At 53.4% G+C, this 25,704-nt stretch overlaps 7 protein-coding genes across 7 annotated transcripts; 3 read left to right on the top strand and 4 right to left on the bottom strand.

Moving 5' to 3' along the window:
* Nucleotides 1-116: 116 nt before the first annotated feature.
* J4E90_007001 (uncharacterized protein) lies at nt 117-1,972 on the bottom strand (the record flags this gene model as incomplete). The annotated part of the gene is made up of 6 exons (XM_051436543.1): nt 117-541; nt 608-1,279; nt 1,335-1,419; nt 1,469-1,560; nt 1,614-1,650; nt 1,700-1,972. 6 exons carry the CDS (start codon nt 1,970-1,972, stop codon nt 117-119), a joined length of 1,584 nt encoding a protein of 527 aa, XP_051289289.1.
* A 2,725-nt stretch (nt 1,973-4,697) lies between these two features.
* On the bottom strand, nt 4,698-5,298 carry J4E90_007000 (uncharacterized protein; the record flags this gene model as incomplete). Its single annotated transcript, XM_051436542.1, has 2 exons — nt 4,698-5,206; nt 5,292-5,298. The coding sequence occupies 2 exons, from the start codon at nt 5,296-5,298 to the stop codon at nt 4,698-4,700; spliced, it is 516 nt and encodes a 171-aa protein (XP_051289288.1).
* A 1,578-nt stretch (nt 5,299-6,876) lies between these two features.
* On the bottom strand, nt 6,877-9,631 carry J4E90_006999 (uncharacterized protein; the record flags this gene model as incomplete). The annotated part of the gene is made up of 4 exons (XM_051436541.1): nt 6,877-6,900; nt 6,955-8,790; nt 8,841-9,258; nt 9,342-9,631. The coding sequence occupies 4 exons, from the start codon at nt 9,629-9,631 to the stop codon at nt 6,877-6,879; spliced, it is 2,568 nt and encodes an 855-aa protein (XP_051289287.1).
* A 5,102-nt stretch (nt 9,632-14,733) lies between these two features.
* Nucleotides 14,734-14,996, bottom strand: J4E90_006998 (uncharacterized protein; the record flags this gene model as incomplete). The annotated part of the gene is made up of 2 exons (XM_051436540.1): nt 14,734-14,818; nt 14,914-14,996. 2 exons carry the CDS (start codon nt 14,994-14,996, stop codon nt 14,734-14,736), a joined length of 168 nt encoding a protein of 55 aa, XP_051289286.1.
* A 427-nt stretch (nt 14,997-15,423) lies between these two features.
* Nucleotides 15,424-15,824, top strand: J4E90_006997 (uncharacterized protein; the record flags this gene model as incomplete). Its single annotated transcript, XM_051436539.1, has 2 exons — nt 15,424-15,537; nt 15,666-15,824. The coding sequence occupies 2 exons, from the start codon at nt 15,424-15,426 to the stop codon at nt 15,822-15,824; spliced, it is 273 nt and encodes a 90-aa protein (XP_051289285.1).
* A 4,012-nt stretch (nt 15,825-19,836) lies between these two features.
* Nucleotides 19,837-20,886, top strand: J4E90_006996 (uncharacterized protein; the record flags this gene model as incomplete). Its single annotated transcript, XM_051436538.1, has 1 exon — nt 19,837-20,886. The coding sequence occupies one exon, from the start codon at nt 19,837-19,839 to the stop codon at nt 20,884-20,886; it is 1,050 nt and encodes a 349-aa protein (XP_051289284.1).
* A 2,508-nt stretch (nt 20,887-23,394) lies between these two features.
* On the top strand, nt 23,395-23,601 carry J4E90_006995 (uncharacterized protein; the record flags this gene model as incomplete). The annotated part of the gene is made up of 1 exon (XM_051436537.1): nt 23,395-23,601. One exon carries the CDS (start codon nt 23,395-23,397, stop codon nt 23,599-23,601), a length of 207 nt encoding a protein of 68 aa, XP_051289283.1.
* Between the last annotated feature and the right edge of the window lie 2,103 nt (nt 23,602-25,704).

Raw genomic sequence — 25,704 nt, 5'->3', positions numbered from 1 at the left:
CAACGACCCGTCGCAACAGTCGCTACACAAGCCGAGTAGAAAAACCGTCTCTAGACCTGCTTCCATGCTCTTCCCTGTCATGTGCATATGATCCAAACCAACACCATCCCACGCACTCAAATCTGCACCTTCCTAAACTTCAACGCCTTCGTCGGATCAGGCATACTCTGCGTACTCACATCAACCATCGGATACCTGACGGTCTCATCGTTCGGCATCTTAACATCATACTCGAGAATCAGCCTGACCAAAATCATCTTGATCTCATTGGCAGCGAAGAAGCGGCCAGGGCAGGCGTGGGCTCCGTAGCCGAAGTTGAGGTTGGTCTCGTTGGTGGTGACGAATTGGTTGCGTGCAATGTCCGCTGCTTTGCCGCTTTGGCGTGCCTTGTAAGCACGGAAACCGTCGAATTCGTCGGCGGAGGGGTAGTTCTTTTCGTCGAGGTAGACGGCTGCTGAGGGGACTTCGATGGTGACGCCGGGTGGGATGTATTGGCCGTTGCTGAGGGTGATGCCTTTGAGGACGCGGCGGTTGAAGGCCGCTGGAGGGGGTGGGGTTAGTTGTGATGTTCTCCAAGAGTGATGCATATCGAGAGGATTTAACTTACTGTAGCCTGTTGGGTAGAAGCGGATGACTTCCTTCATGTAGCTATCGACTTTCTCCATCTGTTGCAGAGCGCGGGAAGTAATGACTCCATCGTTGTTGGCCATGACATTGCGGATCTCCTCACGGAGAGGATCGATGTACTCTGGCGTGACGGCGAGTGTGTGCATAATGCTGGTGACGGTCATGCTTGTGGTGTGGATGGCGGCGAAGATGAGACCGAGTTGGAACCTGGTAATCTCGTCGATCGAGTTTGTACCTTTACCCCTCGTGATCATCCACTGCAGCATGTCGTCTGGCTCTTGCCAGTTCGGATCTTTCGACTTGGCGGTCATCCTCTCCTCTACAATCGGGTGCAGAAAGTCGCTCAGTTGTTGCTCGATCTTGCGGAGCTTGACGATCTCTGGGAGGCGGGGACACAGGAACGGTTTCAGCCATGGGCGGACCTTCTTGCAAGCTGTGACTCCTGCTACGAGATCCATTGTGTAGTTCGTTCCGAGCTTGATGTATTCTGGGTTGCGACATAGTTCTGGTCCGACGAAAATGCGACCGGAGACTTTTGCAATGACATCGACGAGCTCTTTGAAAATGTAAACGTCAGTCCATTCTTCGCATGGGGGCATAGACTCTCGTAGAGCGATGTCGACTTCCGTGGCGATTGTTGGGTTTAATCGAGCTGCCATAATGTCAGCTTCACCAGCTCGTGAGCAGCGTTGTTCGTTTCGACCTACGGAGTGCTGGTGTGAGGTCATGCTTGACCGAATGAAGACCGGTCGCTCCCTCAACCTGCAGTTTGGTGTATTTGACTTCCATGAGCTATAGACGGTTAGCTTTGTTTCGACATCAATTGCTCATGTCTACATACCTGCTTGACGGCGGCAGGGAAGCTGAGAACATCATCCGGGAGTTTTCGCAGCTCTGGGAGCAGACTTGAGGGTATGACGATATTGTCTTCGCCTAAAGAGGTATGAGCGATGCACTTTCTCTTTTCTTGGAATACGTAAACATACCCTGCTCTCCTACAATTCTGTACACTGAGTCTTTGAACTAGCAGCGCTGTGAGTAAGAGCATTTCAAAAGACCACGATTAGCTTACTTTGGCGTAACCATCTTCATACATCTTCTTAGCATTGGTGAGATATGCCTGTCGGTGTTTCTCTCCGGTCTCTCCGCCGAGAACCGGCAGGCTTCCCAGCTGGGCCTTTCGTTTAAGTTTGGGGACGTATGCGCAGACTGCGAAAAAGAGGGTTGCGATAGCCACAGTCTGCAGCGTGTGCGTCAACTGCGCCATAGTTTGGCTGTCCATCATCGTAGCTTCTTGTGTAGGAGGCACCACGGAGGTGTTGATGTTTTCGAATTTGGCGGCCATCTTCGAGGTAAGCAGTGGGGATGCCCTTAGGTTCGATATGTCACCTGCGGGTGCTGCGTGTTGGTGTCGGAAAGGTGGATGGTGAGTGGCGGATGGAGTCGCTACGTGGTCGTCCTTCTACATATACCGAGAATGTTTCCCCTGGTCTAGAAAAGCCAGGATCATTGGTGCGCTTCGCTCTATACGGTTGATACGGTGTATACACAGAGCGGATCCTTGGTTCCGGCGGTCGCGCTGTTAGCGATGGAGCCGTCTAGTAACCGCTAGGGTCTGACGGGCAAAGCGCTCGACGATCCCCAGGCCAAGCCTGACCGTTTGTGTCTCGGGGTCACACATTGAGTTCAGCCCTCAGCACTCCATTCGATTTCGACGTCAGATCACTGGGCCAAGGGAACAAACCGGACATTCTTAGCGAGTACCTCATATGTTCTTTGTCGAGGTTGCTGAATATGCCTCAGCGTCACCAATCTTTATCTTTGACGGTGAGAGACGATCCAATCGATGGCCTTGCAGTACGGGGAGTACGCCCGAAGTGCTTAACCAAGCAGCCTAGACTGACGCGTATGTGCGGCTCGGAAGGATCATTACCCTGCGCGGGCGTTGGTGAGCACGGTCGGTGAGGGGCATCAGCAGAACCCTGGCAACGGACCGCACGGCCATTCCGACGATTAAAGAGCACTCGTCCTTCGTGTCGGTGCACGCAGTGCACGATGGATATGTTTGTGTAACCAGGTCGTTAAAGAGAGGCAGGTGCAAGAAGGAGCTGCTGGACCCTTGCTGCGGCTGACGCCTCTTCCGTCTTCCGTTCATCTAACCGAGCCAGATCTCTACGCGAGGCTGCTGCACCAGCACGGGAATGTACCCGAATTTGAATCCTTCGCTGGCCATTCTCCATCATTATGATCCTTGCTGATTCATCCAATATGAAGTCGATGGATACGACATACGACTGCCTGTGCAGCTTACCCAACTTTGCGACAGCCAGAACCTGCAGCAAGGACTCCACAAGCAAGGAGGGATGGCTGCTCACACCGGATCACGATGTTCCGACATGTCGCTGCACCACCTTCCTCCGTCCTGGTCCTCCAACAAACGCATCGTAAGCACTTTATCATGGAGGACCCATGGACAAACCACATAACCGATGCGAAAGACGCCTCGTCGCTTACCCTAGTACATGGACATGTCCACGCGTCCAACCAGGCAACGAAGAAGTAAGCGCCGTTAAAACAGACCGATATGTCGCGCAGCAAGCCCAAACCCCAAGCACATGGCCAGCCACACTCACCACGTAGTACATACCACAAGGAAATGCTCACTGGCATATCTTCAACAGCACTGTGGCACTTGGCGATTGCAGGACAGTTCTCGTCTCGACAAACTTTAGCCCACCGTATCGCGCGTATTCCGGCGTCCAATCAGAGCGTAGAGGAGCTCTACTCTCTGTCCAACGCAAATGTGTATCTAAACTTTCGCGTTCGCGTTCGTCGCTGAGGTTGGCCCTTGACCTGGGCGGACCGATTTCCCCGCCTCTTCGCCGTCATCAATCCGGGCTGTAGATCGCCCGGTGCTAGCACACCGGTGTGCTCACGTGATTTTACATCTGCGCAAACATAACCCGCCCTTGGTAAGCTGTCTATTAATGTGTTAGTACAGCAAGCATCTTCGAAGGCGTATCATCAGGTGCAGTAATGATTAGTGGCGCTCTTGGCATCATCAACGATACAGTGCGACTTAACCTCAAACTAGGGTCTGGTCTTGGCCGGGGCTGGTTATTGAGATTGCACTTTGGTATACGGTATGCTTGCGATAGCTTCGAGGTTGACTTGGCATCACTGAAATCACTTGCGCAGCCCTAAAGTTCACGTGCCAGAAGTCTCACGACTTATTTGTACCTGATGGTAAGACGGCGTATGAAGCTGTGGATTTCCCGTACCTTCCAGGTTCAAAATTATCATATTTTGGAAGTGTGATTGGCACTCCTAGAATTTCTATTCTACGTGAACAGAAGACGTCCTAGTATTATCATCACACCATCACAGCGACCTAATGAGACCAAGAGATAGCAAAAGATGGTTCTTAAGTGAAGAACAAGAGGGACAGTAAAGTGTAGAGACAGACGTAGATCTATTCACGATGACTATAGTCGAAGTCGTGGACCTCCTCTCTGTACAACCGAAGTCTGAGAAAAGAGCACCTGGGCATAGAATAAAGCTTTCGAATAGATATGGAAATAACAAGAAAGATATTCGATACGAAAGCCATGAATCAGAGGAGCAGAACGAAACGTGCCAAGCTGGCGCTGATCTTAATCAAATCCACACATACTCTATCGATCCGAAGAGAGTGGAGATACAGTTCAGTACATTGGAAGGTGCGAGGACGAAGCACGAACGATGCCGACGGAAAGCGCCTCCCCTGCGAGATGCGAGCTACTAACCTTTTCCAACATATACGGGGTTCAGAGGTCTGTTAGTAAGACAAAAGACCAACAGCTACACAGGCTAAGCGGGTATTGTGGCGCGAAATAGATATCGTGATGCAATCTTTCTACATTCAGAACGTGATGCAAACAAGAAAGACATGTATGGCAACAGCTACGACATGCAGCCGCTCCGGCTCTTGCCTTGTACTCTTCACTCGTATGATATCTCATCGCCACTCGATATCATACCCAGAACAATGAAGTCTACCCCCTTTCCTTCGAAATCACCCCTTTGTCCCTCTACAGCGTCTCAGCACAAACCATCGGCCCCTCCACCTCCTTCCTCTTGTCCTTCCCACACATCATCTCCACAATCGTAAGCGCAAAAAGCATCGCAGTCCCCGGTCCGCGACTCGTAATAACCTTGCCATCCACCACGACCCTCTCCTCGCTGTACTGCCAACCAGCCTTCTCAACTTCTTCCTTCACACTGGGATGACTCGTAACACGCATCTTGCCCCCATCCGGAGTCAATGCCTCAGGCCAATTCTCTGCAGCAACGAGCGCAGTGGTAGCCGCGCAGATGGCAGCAACCCATTTCCCGTGACGACGGAAGTCCCAAATGAGTTTAAGGGCGTCATAGCTGTTGCAGAATGTCTTTGCGCCGGGTGCGCCGCCAGGGAGGATTAGGATATCGTAGTGTTCATACGCCTTATGTGCCGTCTCATTTAGCAGATCGGTGACTCTTCGGTAGTCTGGTACGATACGGATATTGCGGGACATGCTAAGGTCCGAAATGAGTTGCTTTGCTACGCGCGGATTTGCGGGGGACAGGACAGAGCAAGACAACAATAGGAATGGGTGACGATGGGGAATAAGATGGGTTGTACTTACTGTGCATAGCCTTCATTCTTGACCTCTACACCAGCGGATTTCACCTCGAAGCCCGCGCGGGTTAGAACTACGATGGCATGTTAGCGTCGGCATCTCCTTCAGCAGATTGAGTAGAACTCTTCTTCACGGCCGTGAAAGTAGCCCACTAATCGTCCTAAAGTATGCATGTATTGCTTCCAAGCCATCCGTAACATCCTCTTGCGTAATTTCTTTCTACGATTCTCACGTTGGAAACGACTCTTTCGGACTCGCGCATGGGTGTAGTTCATGCTCAGCTACTAAGCACTGTTGCAACAATTAGGAAGTGGGCGCGGTTGTTGAAAAGTTTGAGCTTGTAGCTCGAACGATTCGGCGGTATTCCAGTTGAACGGCACATGCCTTTCAATAGCTGGGGAGTATGATGAGATGAGATCTTATTGAACGTACCGTCGTAAGGCGTCACGAATTCGATCTCCTCTGATCCATCCGCGACCAAAATTAGGGCTTTCGGCATCGTAGATTATACACCGCACTTCCTTGATGATTACCGTGGTAGTACTACAAGGTACGTGTGGAGGAATTGTTTGAAGCAATGGCTGAGAGAGGGTCGATGTTGAGCATGCTCCACACTTTAGACAAAGGTGACGTATGCTGAGCAGACAGGAGGGGGAGGGGCTCGGAAACCCATTCCGAACGTTTCCTACATTCATGTCCTGCAATGGCACACAAAACAAAGCATCTCAAGATCCATGATATATGTGAAGGAAGTTAGTTTGTATCACAAATTCACGACATCACGACCAACACCCACACACATAAGCAGGTCGTCAAAGATATAGCATTCGCAGCCTCTCCTCCACGGTACGTTACGCCCAAAGCAAATCGGTCGTCAAGGATATCACAAAAAAGGATCCGCACAGTACATCGTGTAAGGTTCTCCCCTCTCCTATATACACGCCTTCGCCCTTCTTGTGTGCTTTGCTCGTATATGGAAACTAGATTTCCATCCCACGTGTAAGAAAAAACTCAAGTCGAACTCAGCAGCATCTTTGAAGACACCAAAATGTGCAGAAGATGCGTTCATATCACCACCTTCTTCTATACATTCGCGTGGAACCCCGGGGATATCTCTCTTCCTCTCTTCCTCTCTCATAAGCTCATGCAATGTGACACGAACCACCTCATCCTCATAAGACAGGACGTCCTACAAGAATGAGCAGTCCTCCGTCTTCGTCAAGATATTAGAGCGGTTGTTGCAACGTGATGGAGCGCCTGCCTCCTCCATCTTTGCCCGTCGGGAAAAGCAAAAAGCAAACAGGGTATGTCACAAAAAACGGAGAAGAAAAGCAGCCAGACCGCGTCTATCGTTGCAAGGGTGTAAATCGCATCGCGGAAAGTTTGGAGGTATCAAAGGCGAGGTAAAGACGTGTGGGTGAACAAGCAAATAGGCCCCTAGCATGACCATGCTCGCGGAACTCCGAAACACCGGGTACATCGTGTGAAAGCAAACGCAGACATAGGTTCGTAATATGCCCCAAAGGGCCTCCCAGATCGGTGTGTGGAACTTGTGGTGGATAATGAGGGATGCGCAAAGAATTTGCGGAGATCACAAGCTCATAGTCAACCATTCCTGTAGGTCGTTAGTTAGCATTTGTCGTTTGATACTCGAGAAGATCTTACTTACCCATTCAGCAGGACCAGATGATTGCAGGCCTTGGCCCATGGCACCCATTGGAAGAGCGCCTAGATTCTGGCCTGGGAAAGGACTGGGACTAGCGATGGCAGTGTCTTTTCTGCGCAATGGCGCTCTTCCACTCGTATCGTCCGCATCTCCCATTTCGAGCTCCTGTGATTCCACTTTGCTCGAGCCGCGAACGCGCTTCGGCGCAGGAGCGACAGTGCGAGCCTGTGCCAAGTTTACGGAGCTGTTGGACTTGGGCGGACCGGGCGCGATTGGAACCACACCGCTCGGTTTTGAAGATGTCGGTGTGGTAGCTGAGGACATGGTACCCGAGGCGCCTCCACCAGAGCCAGTAGATTTTGGAGACTCAGACTCGGCCGCTTTATGGGACGTGGGAGTCGTCACCGGAGTGTGCGCGATTGAGTTCTTTCGCGACGACTTCTTTGACGATCGCGTAGATGTCGTGCCTACAGGTGCGTTGCCGCTTCCGCGGTTGCGCTTCTTGATTACATCGGTCTTGAGCGACAAGGGCCGAACAACTCCGTGCAGCTTTAAGAACAAACCACATGCATTGCAAAGTGGATGTCCTTCTGGGTTGCGTCGCCACAAAGGCGTCGTCTGGGTAAAGCAGTTAGTGCAGGTTGTGGGGGCACCGCCGTCACCCTGCTTCGATCCACCAGGACTTTGAGGCCGTGACGGAGCTGCAGAATTAAAGCCAGACTCTGGCGGTGAATTGGGTGACGAGACTAGACCATGCATGCCCTGGTGCAGCATTCCAGCAGCGTTAGGTGTTGAGCTAGTGCGGGGTATTTTCTGGCGTCGTGGATCGCTCCCTCGATTGCGTATGTCGCTTACAGAGGCAGCCGAGCCATGCGTTCGCCCAAGACTGCCCCCAGGACTCCAGTGATCTTGCGGTGAGTGCACCATTTCGGTGCCGCCAATTGTGACTGTCTTGCGTGGGGGTCCTGCCGGATACCGCGCTTGCATCGGGTTGAATTGGTTTGAGAGATTTGTCTCCCACTGGTAGCCAGCATTGAAGTCAAGTGACCCGTCCTCCATTTGCGAGTAGTCCTGTGGCATGGTACGGTCTGCAAACGCGCTTCCTTCATCGTCCTCGGCGTCAGAATCTGCGCCGAAGGTGAACATGTTCTCCTGACGTCCCATCTGCATCTCGTGCTGTTGTCGTAGCGGCAGATGGTTGTGGAGCACCTGAGACGGGTCTACGTGACTCGACTGGCCGAACGACGACGCTGAGGAGAATGGTAGCGACCCACTCGTGCTTGTGACTGGACTGAAGACAGAGTCGGGACCGCCGGCTCCGGGATTGAAGATGAACTGCGGCTGCATGGAGGTCGACAGGTTAGAGGGTCGGTGGGGTCCATACGAGGCGTTGCCGTGCGAGTTGCGGATGTCCATGCCACTCCGGTCAAAGTACATCTGGTTGTCCTCGGGGATGGGCTGTGGGGTGGAGACAGTGGAGGGGAAGGCGGAGCTGGGTGGGGAGTAGTAGTCGGTGGAGTTGAGGGAGGAGGCCATGGACTGCTGGTTGAACATGTTGGAGTTGAAGGCGTTGTGGCTCATGAGGGGCGAGCCGACAGGAGAGAAGCCCGAGAAGTTCTGCTGGTAGGGGCCGGCGGAATGTATGACGGGGTCGTCGTGCATGGAGAAGGTGTCTATGCTGAAGGGGGCCTGGGCCTGTGAGGCTGGGAAGGTGGGGGGCTGCATGGAGTGGTCGAGCGAGTACTGGTGCAGGTCGTGCTCGGCCTGGGCGTCGGTGGGTATCATGATACTGTTGACGGGAGGGACCAGAGGAGAGGCTTCGGCGCGCCGCTTGGGAGGCTGATAAGAGGTTAGTGAGGAAACGGTAGGGCGAGAGATAAGGAACTCACTCGTCGCTCGTCGATGCTGGTCTTGCGGACGTGTCGCGGAACGTAGCCAAATTCATCCTCTCTGTGGATAGTAGGAGGCACCGAGGGCGCGGAGGCGCGGGCGAGGGAGAGGTTGTGGTCGTTGGCTAGATGCGGCTTTCTTATCGGTATCGCTGGGGCAGTTGCATTAAATGGAGCCGCATCCTCATTCGACAATTCGGGCGACAGGCCTGCAGGACTGCCGACGGACGACGGAAATATAAAATCGTCCAGGTTCATCTGGTCGTGGGGCGAGTTCTGCTGTACCTGCGTTTGCTGGTCCTGCGACTTGCGCAGCTGCTGGGCGATGCCGCTGGGAGCGGATCTTGGCGGCGGTCTTGCGCCTGCTGTTGAGGGCGGCGGCGGCATCATTTCAGCGTGGTGCGCATCGGGAGCGGGCCTGCGCGCTCAGAATCACAGTTAGCCAGCTGGTCGTGGGAGTCAAGTGGTAGCGACGCAAAAGCAAGTGCGGCATATGCGTACCCTTTATTGCGATCCATCTCGGCGCGGCGCATGTTCATGGCCATCATCCGCCAGGTCAGGTTCTCCATGCGCTCAGCATTGGGGAGCTGCGTCTTTGCCCGCGAGTAGAGCTTCCAGATTTGCGTGCCCAGCGGGTCGTTCTTCTGCAGCTGCTCTGGCGATTCCACGCTGGGGGCGCCCGCATCGTTGCCGAAAGCTGGGAAGATGGCATCCTGGAGCATGCCCCTCTTGGAGTTCGTGTCATGGGCCGACTGTACCTCCATTTGGCCCTCTGGTCTGTCAAAGTCCATGGGTTTTCAGACGGCGTGGTGCCCTCTTTGGTGGGCGGCGGATATTGCAAGTGTGCCTCTCACGGGAAAGCGATGATGTAGCTGCGTCGGCGCGTGCTCTGAATCGGATGGGCGCACCCCACGTTAGCTGCGGACCTCAGCTGCAACCAAGCCGAAGTAGGCCCTGCACTGTCTGGAGGCACTGGGCAGACTGCGAGAAATAATACTAGGTTGGAGAGGCCCAGCGTAAAAGAGGGATTGTCTGTTGCTTGATGCGTGCTGAGTGCTGGCCTCGCACAGCGACAACGGCCTGTCACGAGTAGATATTGGACTGTGGCTGCTGTCCTCCACGGGGAACAAGGCTCGAAATGTTCGCGCTCCCGGGACCAGTGAGCGGCGCAATAATTGAATTGCAGCGATGCGGGCTCCAGCGTACGACGGGCAGCCGGTGGCACTGGGTGGGTCGTGAGTCGTGACGCTGGGCCTTGGTGAGCAGAATGAGATGCCTGTGTGGAGCGTTCGGCACCCACGCTCAGACTACGCTGCCCCCACCATTCACTCTCTTCACTCTCGGACGCCAATCACACGTGCAGCCTGCACCCTAGCTGCTAGGGTCCTGTTTGGGGCGTTCCCTACCCTCGCAGCGCGGCACGCCCTCTCCACACTGTCGTCAAGTGCGCGACTCAGAAAAGCAAAGCTGCGAGCACACGACACCCAGGCCTGACGCGTTTGCGGCGTGAAGCCTCCGGGCCCGCAGCCACTGCAACCTCAGATGTGCGATGACCCACGGCGGTTGAGCTCATGGCCCGCGAGGTGTGTGTGGGCTGAACGGGAGAATGCTTGCCTGCCGCTTAGCATGCACGCCCTTGCTCCTATCGAGACCGCCTGAACCGTGCTGCGAGGATACTTGGGAACCCCGGACAGAGTCTCGGAGCTCAGAATTACGAGCGGCCAATTTGTCGGCGAGCTGTGCTGTCCAACACCAGAGCCCTACCAGAACAACCTTAGGCCCTCGGTGTCTCGTTTCGAGAACAATTAGAGAAACCACGATGCACGATGCCATCTGCACTGCGCTGATCCCGGGACGTCACTTCCTTCAGGCCTCGCCAATGTTCCCTCTTGACATGTTCTACTGCACGACTACGGCCCACCAACACCAGCCGGCAAAAGCTTACGCGAAGAGACAGCCCGCCTCGATTGGCTCCTGTGCATTGCCTACCCGCTCCTGTTGACGTCTAAAGCGTCTAGTACCCAGGCGATGCTGTAGTCTCGATGGAGGCTGCACTGCTGAACCCAGGGCAAGTATGCCTTGCCACGCTGCCTCACCGTCAACGCGAGCTTGTCAGCCGACTGCATACAGCAGCAGTATTGTGTCTTGTGACCCGCGCCGAACAAGAGGGCTTTCACCGCGTGTATAGATCCATAGCACTCCCATCGTTTACCCGACGGTGGAGCATGTCATCCGAATGGTGCCGAACGCGACTGCATCTCGGCACTTCCTTTCCTAGATTTCCCGATAGCCTCACAAATCTCAGGGTCTTTGTTTACCAGACCCACAGTGTATCGACGGGCGTGTGCGACAACAGATCCACCGCACATAGCGCTGAGCACGTGGTCGCCAGTGAACTGCGCTTCTAGTCGCTCATCCGACAACGCCTGCCGGTACCAAAACACACACGCCATTGCAGCTTTGTGGCGCACTCAACAACAGTAACACTGCAGCTGACGCCATTGGGCCGCGGCTGCTGCTCCCTCACAGGGCATTGGCACAACCAAACTCTGCTTCTTCACAATTATATACTTTCAATCTCTTGCCTGGGGGCCTGACTGACATGCGGTTCCGCAGTCGTGATCCGGACGGGTGGTAGATACATTACCAGGACAATGCGAGATCCAACGGTGACGCGGACGGTGGAGACAACTGAACTGTAAAGTCGAGAACATGCAGCTTCTCCTGTAGTCGCTGTCGCAGTGGCGGACGTACCTCTCCTTCTAGAACTATGCACCTATTGCAGTTCAAGATCTCGAATTCATGTTAGGGCCGCATCGGGCAGGGAAGACTCGACGGCTCCTTCAATACACTATCCGACTGACAACGGACCACGTTACATTCCCAACGATCGCGAGACACGCTGAGCGGTACCTGTGGATCGGACGCCGTTGCTTTCGCTCTCTCGCACTCGGTCCCCTCCTTTCCCAACCGGACGACAATTTTAGCCGCGAGCTGTCCCTAATATCAGCCTACAGGGAGTTGGCTATTGGTGGACTCGTTTCATGCAGCATATTGCTTTTCCAGGTCGAACTGCGTACCCACCGGGTTACCCACCAAAGTAAAGGGTCCAGGGCGATGTTGATCTTTCCACTCGACTCCCTCCGACATCTGCAATGGCATTACTTCGGCCGTCGATTTCATCTAGCACCAGCCGCGAACACCCAATGTTTGATGTTGCGCGTCCGCTAACCTGGATACAATCGCCGGACCCCTGTTGTCCGACCGCCGTGGTGGAGTTTCACATGTCAAAGGGTCGGAAACGAGAAAAAGGTACGAATACACATGCGACGCGCGAAAGCGTAAACAACTAATCCTGCATCTCACTCCTACGTGAATCCTACAGGAACAACCCGCCCGCTAGCAGTTACTCATCAATGACAAAACCATGCATAGGCAGGGTATGCCAGATATTGATCGCACGCAGCGACCCCACGCTCATTGCCCCAGAGAGTAAGCGGCCTCGCTGCTGTGTCCCCTGTCTCATGCAAGCCTCCCAATCCACTTGCATCTGACTTGCATGCATGCAATCAGCCAGGATGTGGAGCCTAGATGCTTTGCTAAACCCGACAGAATCCGCTCTAACCTCGCTTGTCGCCGCATTGCCGACTTGGGCACGCTACAGACGCAGATGTCGTTCAACACACTTGCAATTTTACCATGCTATTCTGCTTTCTGCGGTCTTGCACTGGCTGTAATCCAGATTTTTCTTCTGGCCCGACCAAGCGAAGCGACCATCCGATCCCGCTCTATTTCATTTCCTTTGTGCTTCTCCAGGGCTACCGCGGAAATATCCGTTGCGAGCACGCAATGTCCGGTCGTGTACATATGGCGTGCTGGCAACTTGTATACCAAAATCCACAACTGACGCGGAACTACCCAACCGCCCGACCCGCTGAAGAAATGGTATTACACAGCCCCCTCCCCTCGTCTTAACAAGACGGATGCACGTCTTTGTTGGTCGAGTTGAAACATTGGCTGTCTGCTGAGTGTGCAAGGTCGCATGCGCTCCTGATACGAAAACGCGGGATGCCCGTGGGGGTCCGTGTACGTGATTCATTTAGACGTTGTATATTGGCAAAATGATTCGGGGGAAATTTCCCTCTGGACGATGACGACGGGCCCCTCGCCTGTCTGTCCGTCTTCTCCTCATCGACCATACGTCGGTCGGTCGCTTGGACGGACGGACGATCTCCACAGTTGGGCTCGCAACGGTTGGCCATCGTACTGAGGGGCCGATCGTGGGTTAAGACGAGGGCGGACGGGAAAGGGTCCTGCTCGTGTGCTTGCTGCCGCAGCGCTGACGTGGAGGCTCGCGTGCTCGTGTTCCGTTTCTAGTCCTTGTTCCGGTTGATCAGGCCAGGCCAGCCTTGGTCGGGCGCTGCGACTCGATGTCACTCGAGGCTGTTGTAGCGATCAACGCTTTGCCGATGTTGCGAAGAGACAATGACGTCTGACGGCGCTACTCGCCGTCTTGGGCGCCGCTCGGCGGGCATGGATAGCGGAGGTATTGCGTTGCGTGGCTCGGCGGGCGGCGTGAAATGTGCGAATAGCTTCATGCTGTCGTGAAATCGTGAGGCTGTCTCGCAACGAGGTCAAGCCGATCGAGGTATCCCGGGGTATCACCATGAACTCTCCTCACCGTCTTTCCATCTTCATCGTCATCCACTGTCGTCCATCATCTTCCCATCCCAGGTAGGTAAAGTCGCATCAATCCAAAGTATATTGTCTTGGCATTCCGGAAGAAGCAGTCGAACGGCGGAGCGGAATCGAGTCCAGCAGCAAGAGTAAGCACCATCGAATCCAACACACAAAGACGACACCCGTGTGCTTATAACCCAAGCACACGTACGCTCAGACCCAGTGAAAAACCTTACGCACGCATAGATAGGCCGGTGAGACCATCGCTCGTTATCATTGCGCGATTGATAACGCCACGCTTAGTGGTCCATGATTGACCTGCCAACCCCCCCCCCTCCGAGGCTCACAGGGGCCATTGAGCCTCACAGACTCTGAAACCATGTCCACGATAGGAAGGCCAGCCACAGTTCCCCGGACTTCATTGGCTTGTGGGTTGCCGTTTGATGGCGCAGCGAGGAGATAGTAAAGATAGTGATAGTACCTATCTCTCGGTAAGGACCCTTATCTGATGCAAGGTACGCGGACGTGCATGTATGTCTGTTGCGGGTATGCGGTCGAGCGTTGGTATCATTGGATGACTGGGAACGGAACGCGGCGAACGGGAGATGTGGTGCTGCGTGGCTGGAAGTTCGGTAGCTTGGAGGTTATCGTCTGGAGATGTTGGGGAACTGGGGGAGGGAGAACATCTGTGCGCGGTTTTGATAGTAGGACAATGACTAGGGGGTTGGCTCGCCGTCGGCGAATGTCTTGTTCCATTCTGCGAAGTGATTGGAACGACGGATGGGCATAACATGTTGGAATGACGAATGTAGAGGGTAGGGTGAGATGGGTGTGGGTATGGATATCGACAGAGCGCGTAACTGAGTACATTGCTGGATATCTACAACGGGTGCACAACCGTGCATCATGACACGACGAGTCGCGTGGACATGAGCAACATTTGTTTCTCTTGCAGTGAACCCTATCTTCCAGCGAGTATAGGTACTTCAGCTGTGATACGCTCCCGAGATCTGACCCAGTCCATCTCTTGTTGGCTGGCAAGAATGCCGCGTGTCTCCAAAGGAGAGATGGGGGTACCTGGCCTCCCTATCTCCTGCACAATATCCGTCTCGTCTATCGTCGTAGATACAACTCCGCGGCGCGTTATCGTCGATGCGTATCGTGGTACTTCTGGTGGGATGTTGCATAATCTCTCTCCTCTCAGCCCGCAGCCTCACTTATCGCCCTCCTTGCCTTCCTTATCACCCCCTCCCCCCTTGACCGTCTCTTCACCCAGAACTTTACTCGCTGCCATAAACCTACAACATATCTCATTAGTACGCCGTCCTGTTACAGAATCCCAGGCCCGACCCAACACCTTCCAGCCACCCTGCTGTTCCGCGGGATAACTCACATAGCACCAGCGTACCCACCCAGACCACGCATGTCCTGCGCCTGACCGGCTGTCATACGCATCAAGCTTTCCAGATCCGACATATTCGCCGTCAACTGCGCGAGTTGCGCTTGTAGGTGCGAGAGTTGGCGCGGCTTCTGCGAGGGGACGGTGCTGAGGCGTGAACCGCCGGCGGGAGTGTGGGAGCGGGGGGCGTTTGACATTGCGATTGTCTGATCGTGTTCTTTTACGAGAGCGGCGGCTCGACGTCAGGTAGGGTCGAGAGGTTTAGAAGGAGTGTGTTTGTTTGTGTTGTGTTGGAATGCGTGTGGGGGAGGACGTGTCGCACGGCATCGGCTTTGTTGGTGGGACTCCCGCGGCGAAAAGGCCTTGGCGGTTGATTGAATATCCACCGAAGGTCGTCGCACTTTTTCCTCCCAGAGCAACCTTTTTGTTCATCGCAACATGACTGTGTACCGCCATTGACACATCGTCGTACCGAAATACACTGCTTCTGGATTTACACGAGCCATGGCGACTCTTCAGACGGTTCGTCGGTGGATTATGACAGCCGCCGTCGCTTCAATTACGATTACGGGTACTATCTATGGTGCGGGATTGAAGGGGCAGCAGGAAGTTAAACAGGTATGTTCCGTCATCCTTCAGATATTGCAGCCCTCCTTCCGAAAGACCTCCACCTCAATGCACACGCTGAGCGTTTCTTCGCTTCAATCATTTCATCCATCATCACCCACTAACCCCACTCCTCATAGAAAACAAGATATATGATCGAAGCCACGCCCGAAGAACGCATCGCACAGCTCGAGACCACGCGCGCCGAGTTAATGCTCAAGAAGAACGAGATGGAGAGGAAGATGGCTATCTTTGCTGAGCGCAGGAAGGAGAAAGAGGCGCGCGAGAATGGGAAATGAGAGGTTGGAAAAGATGGCGTCGGACAACTATGATGAGGGGATGGGATACTTGAACATGGGAGAAAGAGTGGGTAGGCTGGCATACGCGAGAGGCGAGCGTTGGGAGATAAGAGACGGGAGTACGAAGGCGCGCTGATGAGGGTATCGGCTCTTTTGGCACGCACGAACTACTCGCGACGAAGGAGGTCTGTGGGCGACAAACTCTGCCCACTGCCGGCATACATCCTTCGAAAAACGTACCACTATTCCTTCCACCTTCTCACGCACCGCCGATCCAAACGTTCACACATCCTCGAAACGAAGAGCCGACACCCTCGACACCCATCTCGATCACCACGCCCACCCCACATACGAGCACCAGCAATTTGAAAATCCACCAAGCAGCGAGCATCGACTACAACCCATGTTCGCTATTACCCACACGCTTTGTCATCCCCTCCGCGGAACACATCGCCACGTCGATCTCTGTCGATCCTGCCACACCCTCTGCCGTCGCTTTCGGGGTTCCCACCTCGCCTCGCCTCGGTTCGCCCTGCCCGCCGCTCTCGATTCGAATGGCCCTGCAGATTTTGTATTCGCTAGAGTATATTGCTGAGGGTCCAGTGGGTGGTCGCGTGGGGCTGAGTGGATCGTCTGTCATGGAGATTGGAGATGATGTGCAATGTGACTGGCACAGGGACGATCTTTACGCGGCCTTGCAGACGAGCTGTGTGGTGACGGCATGGGTTATGTTGTGCGGAGATGGGCTGCTACGGGCGGAGGTGGCAGTTATTCAGAACAACAACCCTGCGGACAGATGAACATAGAAACAGCGTCCACCTCCGCCTGTAGTAACCCATGACTCGTTGTCTCCAGTGTGTCGCGCTCCTCCCCAAGCAATCACGTCGATATACCGAAGGATATTATGCTCAGAGTCAGCTTTCTACAAGCAGGTTTTGGTTTTGGAGATGGCTTGAGTCGATTCGAAGGTTGAGTATCTCAAGAAGCTGTGAGATGGAATTTCACTACTTGGTCTTGTGAAGGATGGGGTAGAAATGGCTGTTTCGAGGAGATCTTGAGATCATAGGGAAGGTACACTTCCCTTTTACAGGTGGACTTTAAGGGATCCAGCAGATCCCTTGTAGTCCACCCGTAAAAGAAAGGTACTAGTGCCTGCGTACGTTACTGTTGTTTCTGTACTTCTTACATGCCACTCCTGCTGTTCAAGATCATTGCTTCTCTATTCCCTCTCTCCGCAGTCATGCCTTGTCAACTGTCTGCGACAACAACTTCCTTCCAAAGACACAAAATGTCATAATTCGGCGCTCGAGCATACGTAGTTTCTTACCACAAGAATCTGCCATCCGCTCCAACACGTGGATTCTTTCTTTGATCAGCCACTCACACATGCCAATTCGTTCAACAACAATCAACAACGCTTCTTCGATTTCAATTTCTGTCAACTGTATGTACTCTTCTGGTGCCTGTCACCCTTATGTACGACCCTCTTCATGGCCTCCATTCCGTATTCAACAGCATCCTCCCATCAAAGCGTGAAGAACTCAAGATACCCCTCTATCTCGCCACCAATATGTATCACATGCTTCCCAACATTCTCATTCTTCATCGCCACCGCCCCAGGAAGATCCCTCAAGCCCATTTCCCTCCCACTAATCTTCAGTACCATCATCTCCCCAGCCTCAAACACCATACCCGCCGGCCAAAGCTGAACACGCAATCTAACCACCTCCCCCTTCTCCACTTTGTCCTCGCGCTCCAGCGACAGCGTTTCCCACGTCTTGCCCCGCAGCGCGTCTGCGACATGGCGTTTAGACGCGCGCAACATGCCGCTGGGACCGAGGTACCGCCAGACCCTATTTTGCGTCATTTTTTCTGCGACTTCAGAGGGTGTGTTGGCCGGAATGGGAATGTTCAGGTGAGAAAGCATGGTGCCCGATGCAGAGGCTTTGAAGATGTGGGCGTGGATGTCTAGGTCGTTGTGATCCTGTGCTGCGATGGAGAGGACGACGGTGGAAGGGCCGGTGAGGATGGTTTTGCTCGGGAAGGTGTATGTGAAAGTCAGTTCGGAGGGGGAGTCGGCTTGGTACTCGATTGTGGTTGTTGAGAGGGGCGCGGTTGGGGTGAGGGTGCCGGTGGGATGGAGATGCAGTTTCTGGACTGTGGCTGTGGGGAGGTGCCATGGTAGGTCTGGGTATTCTTGGTCCAACAAAGCTGGTTTGGTGAAGTTCAAAAAGGCCATGCGAACGGGTGCGGTCTGTGGCCAATCGTTGCGGAGGTCTTTGAGGTGAAAGTCGAAGAATCGGGCGAGGTCTGCGGTGCGGCTTGGACTGTAGAGGTCGTACCATTCTTGAGTTGCGTGGAGGACGAGCCTGAATGCGGAGTTGTCAATAACTGCAAAACGTGTGGACGAGAGCAAGATGGGGGTATACGCACCATTTATCTGGATGCTGCATCTCCTCGAAAGCTCGTAGGGCGCCGATGGTATGGAGCGTCGATGAATAGCTGGCTCCGATATAAGCAGGCACCTTGATCCTTGCCATATCCACACGCTTATCGTCAAGATATCCCTTGGGCACAGGATTCATATGAGCCATTGCAGCGTAATCCTCCACCATGTTCTTCCCCGCCAACATAGTAGCAACCCATTCGTTGAACCCCGTGTTCGGAATACCTCCACGTAGCGACTGCTCGCGCAGAGGATCCGATAAGCCCTCCAAAGGCGCAATACATACCAAATGCGGTGGCTGCTCAGCCGCGATAAACCACTGGGATATTGCGAGCCAGGAGTTGCCTGATAGGGCTAGTTTGCCAGAGCACCAGGGGAGCTTCGCGAGCTCTTCGATGGCGTCGTGGCCATCGCGGCCTTCGGTGCTGCCCCAGAAGTGGATGTTGCCAGAGGAGTTGTTCACGCCTCTTGGGTCTACCATGACGATGGCGTAGCCACGGGGTACCCATTCTGCAGGGTCGAGACTGGAGTTGTGGTTAGTGAGGGATTTCGCCTTCTGCTTTCATGCTATCTTGGTTCTAGGCTTACCCTTCGAAGCCTTCGTAGCCTGATAGTTGAGTCTCTGGTATACCAGCTCGAAGTGGCATGCCATGAATGTTTAGCATTCCCGTTCCAGTCTTGCCATATGGGCCCCACATGACGATTGCAGGAACCTTCTCGTCGGTCTTGGGACGGAATACGTCGGCATAGATCACCGTTCCATCTCTAAGCGTAACGGCTTGGTCTTGGTCGAAGATAGTTGTTGTTGCAAACGGGCGGAATGTTGGTTGCTTTCTGTGACCCGGTGGAAGTTCGGTCGTCCTTTGGTTCAGCGGAGGGATGTTTTGCTTGACAGCGTCGAGAAATTTGACGTCGACTGAGCCGATTTTGATTGAAGTCATAGTAACGAAGAGACGAAGTCAAGAGATTAAGAGGCGATAGAAGTTTTTGAGAAGGAATTGATTCGATCGTATACCAACAGTGGAACATCCTGCGCAAAGGCACTATTTATGCCCGCTTTTCGAAGCATACTTATCAACTCCACATTCCGGTTTGCATTACCGCATCTACCGTTGCGAGCACCCGACTTTAAGGTGTGGTAGGCTTGTGGTCAGGAACATAGATGGTGGAGAGCTAAAAGGAGGATGATGTACTTTCGGGATGTATGTTTGTCCGGGTCCGTTGTTCGATCATCGTACAACAACACTGGGCATGCTCGGCCGAAAGACTTGGCACATACTCCCCAACCATGTTTGATGTTCAACGCGTCGACACTAACAGGGTCGGAAAGATACAATTGCTAGCTCCCGGCAACCTCCTGGGTCAATACCTGCATTGCCTACGTACGTGCCGTGGCGCGCAGTAATGCGCGGCATGCGCGGGTACCGACCGCGGTGACTAGAACCGTGAGTACAAGACGAGATATTTCCATGTTTATTTCACTGTATTAGTCCGTCCATCTCAATTCCAACCTTGCCCTCGCTGCTCGAACCCGCGAAATAGAAGTCACCAACCCACCAACAAACCATGACTACAACATCCAGCAAGGCGCTGTACGTCGACGAAGACGGACAAATCCAGATTCGAAACAATATCAAACACGAAGAAACTGCGGCCAACGAGATAGTGGTAGAAGTGAGATACTTAGGTGTCAACCCGGCAGACGCCAAACACTCACAGCTTGGCATCCGTTCGACAGTCAGTGGTTACGACTTCTGCGGCACTGTTGTATCAACACCTACCGGATCGCGCTTCAAGAAGGGAACCACCGTGGCTGGCTATACACCCTCGGGCATTGGCCGACCCCTGAAGTACGGCGTACACCAACGCCGTGTTGCGTGCCCAGAAGACATGGTATTCGAAGTGCCGTCCAATCTCCCGGAGAGCCACGCCGCAGCGCTGACAGTAGTGGCAATGACGGCTGCAGACGCGGTATTCAATCTGTTCCAGTTCCCTTTGCCTACCGCTCCAGTGGTCTGCACACAACCAGTCCTGGTTTGGGGTGCTTCTTCTAGCGTCGGCTTCAGCGCCGTCCAGTTCCTGCGTGCCAGTGGGTGCAAGAACATATTGGTGACTGCTTCGCCGGCCCGGCATGAGCTACTGAAGAAGATCGGGGCAACGCTTGTTTTCGATTACGCTTCGCCGACGGTTGTGTTTGATATTGCCGCTGCGGTGGAGGCTCTTGGTGAGGGCCCGATCGCTCATGCCCTGGACGCGGTCGGTGCTTCGTCTTCAGCGGACCTGGTCATACGAAGTGTGAATAATCCTTCCGCGACTTTGGTTTCTGTGACCAAATTCGATGGGGGGTTCCGCATGCCCGTTGCGTACACGAAAGACAGCTGGCGCATCCAGCCACCTGGTGTTCCGCATATAATCGAGACTCCTGCCAGACCGGAAGACCATTGGCATGCCTGGAAAGCATTGCAATGGGCCGTGGAGAACTACGGCGACCGCTTCGAGCTCCCAAATGTAGAAGTTTTTCAAGGCACTGCTGAAGACGCGTTGCAGCAGGTTGTCAAAGTTGGTGGATTTGGAAGAGGGTTTGGAAAACTAGTCATCCAACAGCCCCTGCTGTGAGTCGAGTTGTTGGTTTTGTGGAGGTGGTAATGAACTTAACAAGATACTGCTGGCGATAGTATGAGAAAAGAACATGGGTAATCGTGTTGATACCATACTTGTTAGCAGTACGTAGAGAAGCAGAGTCAAGTAGCACTCGCGTCTACTCCTCTACTACTTACGGTTTCTCGAACTAACTGCATTCTGCTCTATCTGGGACCGATGCAGTTGAAGTCTCTCCTGAAGCAAACATGGATGCTGTGCGAGGGAGCCTTCAGCAGACAACGGATCAATTAGCAGCATCGCATGATCATCGCGTTACATATAGACCTCCATTATCCTCTCCTCGGATGACCGGAGCTATGCGTCTATCGCAGGAAGCATTGCCCTTTTCGAGAAGCCCTTGCTTGCAACGCACCCAGAATGTCGGGTCCACCTTCTCAAGGACAACCCCACCATATGCACGATCATGCGTACAGTATCGGGCGCGTCACCTCGATTGGCGACGTGCTTTCGTCCCCTTACCGATGAGAAACGTGTGATGATGCGTTTGGGCGTCTCATGCACTACCAGTCGGCTTTGAGCGAGCCAATGGAGGGCTATGGGTTTTGTGGGAGATGCCGTTGAGGGAGGGCAATTCCCGGTGCAGACATCGCTTTTTTCTTGGGAAACGAATTGGTCGCCTTAGCCATTTGAACGTGTGTTCTGGTATCGCTGATAGAGTTTAGGGTGGATCATATTTGCTAACCAGCGACGTGGTAGCACATAACGGTGTGATAGACGTACAAGAGAGCGAAAGAGGAAGGCATGCATTGGGTGTGAGCATGTAAGTCCTTCGCGCCCGAAGTTTAGGTCCAACGTCGGTGTATTCGCTGACTCGTCACTGATTAGGATCGTTCGATGCAGTCAATTTCAGACACCGGCATTCAGGCGCGAGCCAGTCTTGTGTAAGTAACTGTCAACAAGTATTTTCCTCACACGTGGATAGAGTGACCTTGGTTACGCCGCACTGCTATCGCGGTAATCGCGGAGGGCGGTCGCCGAGGAAGTTTGAGTACCGGTAAGGATGCGCATTGTTCAAGGGATGTGAGCGTGGTTAGGTCTGACACCTCACCTCAAGCCACATTGTGCACGACAGCTATAACGTAGCATCAGTATAGCTCTACAACGAATTTGTAAAGGTTGAGGCGTCCAGGTGGAGTAATACAATCTACTCAATCATACATTCAACCATCCTTCTCCGTGCCGCACCTTCTCGAAGGCGCATCTGCGACCCGCCATCTAGGTTCAGCCGTGTGATGGGGCGCTCCTTGAATCCGCAACACGGTTTGGACATTGGATCATCACAACAAGCGCCAAACTGTAGTGCGTTACGGGCCGCAATCCAGCGGTGTGGGCGTTCAGAGAGCAGCATCGACTCGTGGGGACGGCAAAAGAGAGGAAGGAAGGTAGTACCAACAGCTATGTTGATTTGCCGTCTTCGCTTCAAGCGGCTAGCGCGAACCACATCGTGACAGCCCGTCGGTCGCCTCGTTATCTCCCACGCACCATCCCACTCGCAATTACCCATCGCACACCAGTCCAGCAAGCAACAAAGCATTCAGAAGATGGCATATCGGTAATGGTGAACAGGAAAAAGCAACAGTGAACCGCATAGTTGGTGTAGTTTTAGGCATCCACAAACACGCGCGAACCAATGCACCGGGACATCGGTCACGCCCGCGTCCTTCAGCCGCACGGACATGCACTGTGGCCCTCCCTTCTTCGACGTATGCCGTCATCGAAGCAAAGCCTTTCTCGTAAAACCGCTGTGTAAGAGAAGGGATATGTAACGCCGCGCGGTAAGGGTGGGAAATGCGAGATGGGGGTTAGAGAGCGGCCTGTGCAACGTCGAGCTGCGTTCCAGTGCCTTTGCTTTTTTCCTCGTCTCGATTCAAACGGCATGTCAAAATGATGGTGTCCACGTCGGATTCATGTCAAGGGGTGGCTTTAGCCACTTGTTCCTGCTCTTCTTTTTCTTCTCTTCTCTCCTCCCTTCTCGTCGCCGCACCTGTCCCTAAGTGCGTCTCTCCTACCACCCACACATTTTCTTCTTCTCCCTCTTCTTTGCCAAGTGCCCTCATCGAAGCCGTTACGCTAGCTCAGCCTTGAGGATTGCATCATCGAAATCGAGTAGCATTATCCAGGCTCAGGGTTGCTCTTGGTGAGGCTACAAAGGCCGTAGGTGGAGGCAACTGGCAATACTGGATCCGACTGAACCCCGTCAGTTGGGATGTTGCGGCAAGATTGTTAAGAGGTGGTGTCGAGATTGTTCACGATCAGAGCAGAAGAGTATACAAGAAGAGCTCATCGCAGATCCAAAGCGTATCACAATAAAATCCCGAGCTTCGCATCTACCTTCCCTAGAGCCCTAGCGCGATCAACCTCCGAAACGAATATATCACATCGACTCATCTCGTTCCGGTCCTCAATACGCCCATTCCACGACTCGTCTACGCTCGATACGACCCCATCCAACGCCTCCCGAACATGTGCTACATCGTCTACACCATACACGTGTGCAACCACTGGATACCCCAACCCCAACCCAACAACGGCCCCATACTACGCATATGCGAAGAAGCCGAGAAGCTACGACTTGGCCACCCTTGCCCGGAAACACAACGAGAGCACAAAGTCATGAACCGAAGTCAAGGCATGTGTACAGGCTGCATGTGGAAGAAAGTCAGCAAGTAAGCCATCCTCCAGATCGCTCAACGTTGTTAAGGAAAGAAAAAGCGGGGACGATATGTGGGGGTTCTCAGACGAAAGAGCCGCGGCAGAATCAAATAGCAGGAATGTGGAGATGGGATAAGGGAAAAGGAAAAGGAAAAGAACAGGATTACGGGGTGGAGAAGGGCCGATAATCTGCCTCTTCTTTGCTCGTTTAGCCTTCATAGGCGGAGACGACCGTCAACCGTCGACCGCTTCACTCTGGCTTTCCAAGGTTCTGTGTCGCGGGTCGGCGTGGGCGGTCATGATGACAGGCACATGCCGAGAATAAGGCCGCGTGTGAACGCCCACCTTCCCAACCGGAACTGCCATTGCGAGGCTGAGAGAGCAGCGACACGTGCGGCTTAGCTCTGGCGGTGCATGCACGATACGGCCCGGGTCTCGGTCCGACCAAGGTGTCAGATTTGCCGTTTGTCTGGGGGATTCGCTGGGTGAGCTTGAGGGTTCTTGAGGCGCTGCGGAGTTGACGGAATACAAATATACCCGGGAGGTCTTTTGTCTTTTACGTCGGTGTTTGGGGTAGAAGGGTGCAACTATCGATAGTAACGTATTTCTAGTCCATGATATGATAGACCATTGCGATAGCAAGAGTTCAATGTCTCCATCTCCAAATCCGCCTTACGCGCAAATCAATGCTTGAAGTACGTATCCATGCATGCTACTCAGTTTAGCCTTGGGTAACGGGTCAACTATTGCCGTCATAGCCATGTGCTTTCCAAGGGAGCCAAGCGAGGCAAAGCCTTTCAAGCATTGGCCGTTCTTGTTGCTAAAATTGGAGTCTACTCCAATTGACTTTGGCGTCGTTGGAGTCGCCGCGTGTTATCGGGGCTGTTCGCTAAGGCTGGTCATGTCAGACAACGGGAAGCATGCGGAAGTAACCGGCGGCTTGTTGCGGTTCGGCACAATTTCTCCAGTATGATATGGGGATCTGATCGGTTTTCCTGTGGTATAATAGGTACCCGCGATATGCGACCTGGTGTCTATGCTGCAAAGCTGCGAGGGGCTTGGAACGGGGAGGTTGTTACGCTTTCATGTATGAATCGAAGGCCATGCATCATATATCCTACGCTCGCATTACCTACCGTCTGATACCATTGCATATGGTTCCTGATCGCCCAGGATCCTTCCGTTTATAGCTCGGAGAGGAATCGTCCGTGTTGGAAGTGGCAACGTTCATCCAGATAACGGGGTCTTCTCATCATACCAAAATAGTGACTTGAAACCATCGTAGACAACCGGAGACGTGGAATCGTCGGTATCCCCGAACGCGACGGTTTATACTTTCGACCATTCCCAAGGTAGCAGCGTTCCCGCCGAGCACATGATCTCGCACTCATTTTTGAGATAGTCCCCAAGAAACCGTACCAGAAGCGCGATATCGACCAACCGATCGTAAAACATTCTATAGCATTATAGATGTGAAACTTCAACACATAGTGTAACGATTGGACTATCCCCTAGCCTTTACCACCAGTTTCTTTTACCCAGGCGCTCGTAACACCTGCTCATCGCGTGGCACTGGACTAAGCGACGTTGTCGACATTTCTAAGACCGCTGTGGTTGCAGAACAAGCATAATGTATGCCAGGCAGACCAAAGACGCGAACAGATGAGAAACGGGAGAGATAGCTCTGTCCCAAGCCATCGTCGGTCCTGAACGTGTATAGTGATCCTCCCCCTCTGACGCTTAATGAGGTGACAAAGCATGAGACACCAGATAATGTCATGATTTCGGTTGGGTTGCTACATATGTAGCATGATATTCTAGCAAGTCACACATGAGATATTGTATACTTATACCATATGCTTTAGCGAGACCTTTTGAACAAGGAAGATCTACAAACTACAAGTGACGAGGTTCTAGTAATTCGTTGTGATGATGGCGTTAAGTGCAAAGAAGGCCAGGACGCGTAATCTGTGCTACGGTCACATATCGGGCTTTCAGCCCAACCCTACAGGCAAGAGACGGAAGGCGTCTGTGTTCGGTTACTCAGCTTGTAGAACGAGAAGACACTACTCGATATAGGAGAGAGCAAGAGGCGCCTCTTCGTGCGTATTATGCTTGATA

This window comes from Alternaria incomplexa (assembly GCF_024043165.1).
Source record: "Alternaria incomplexa strain BMP 0042 chromosome Unknown scaffold_10, whole genome shotgun sequence".
Lineage (NCBI taxonomy): Eukaryota > Fungi > Ascomycota > Dothideomycetes > Pleosporales > Pleosporaceae > Alternaria > Alternaria incomplexa.
Note: the sequence above shows the minus strand (reverse complement) of the source record. Positions and strands in the feature narration are given on the sequence as shown.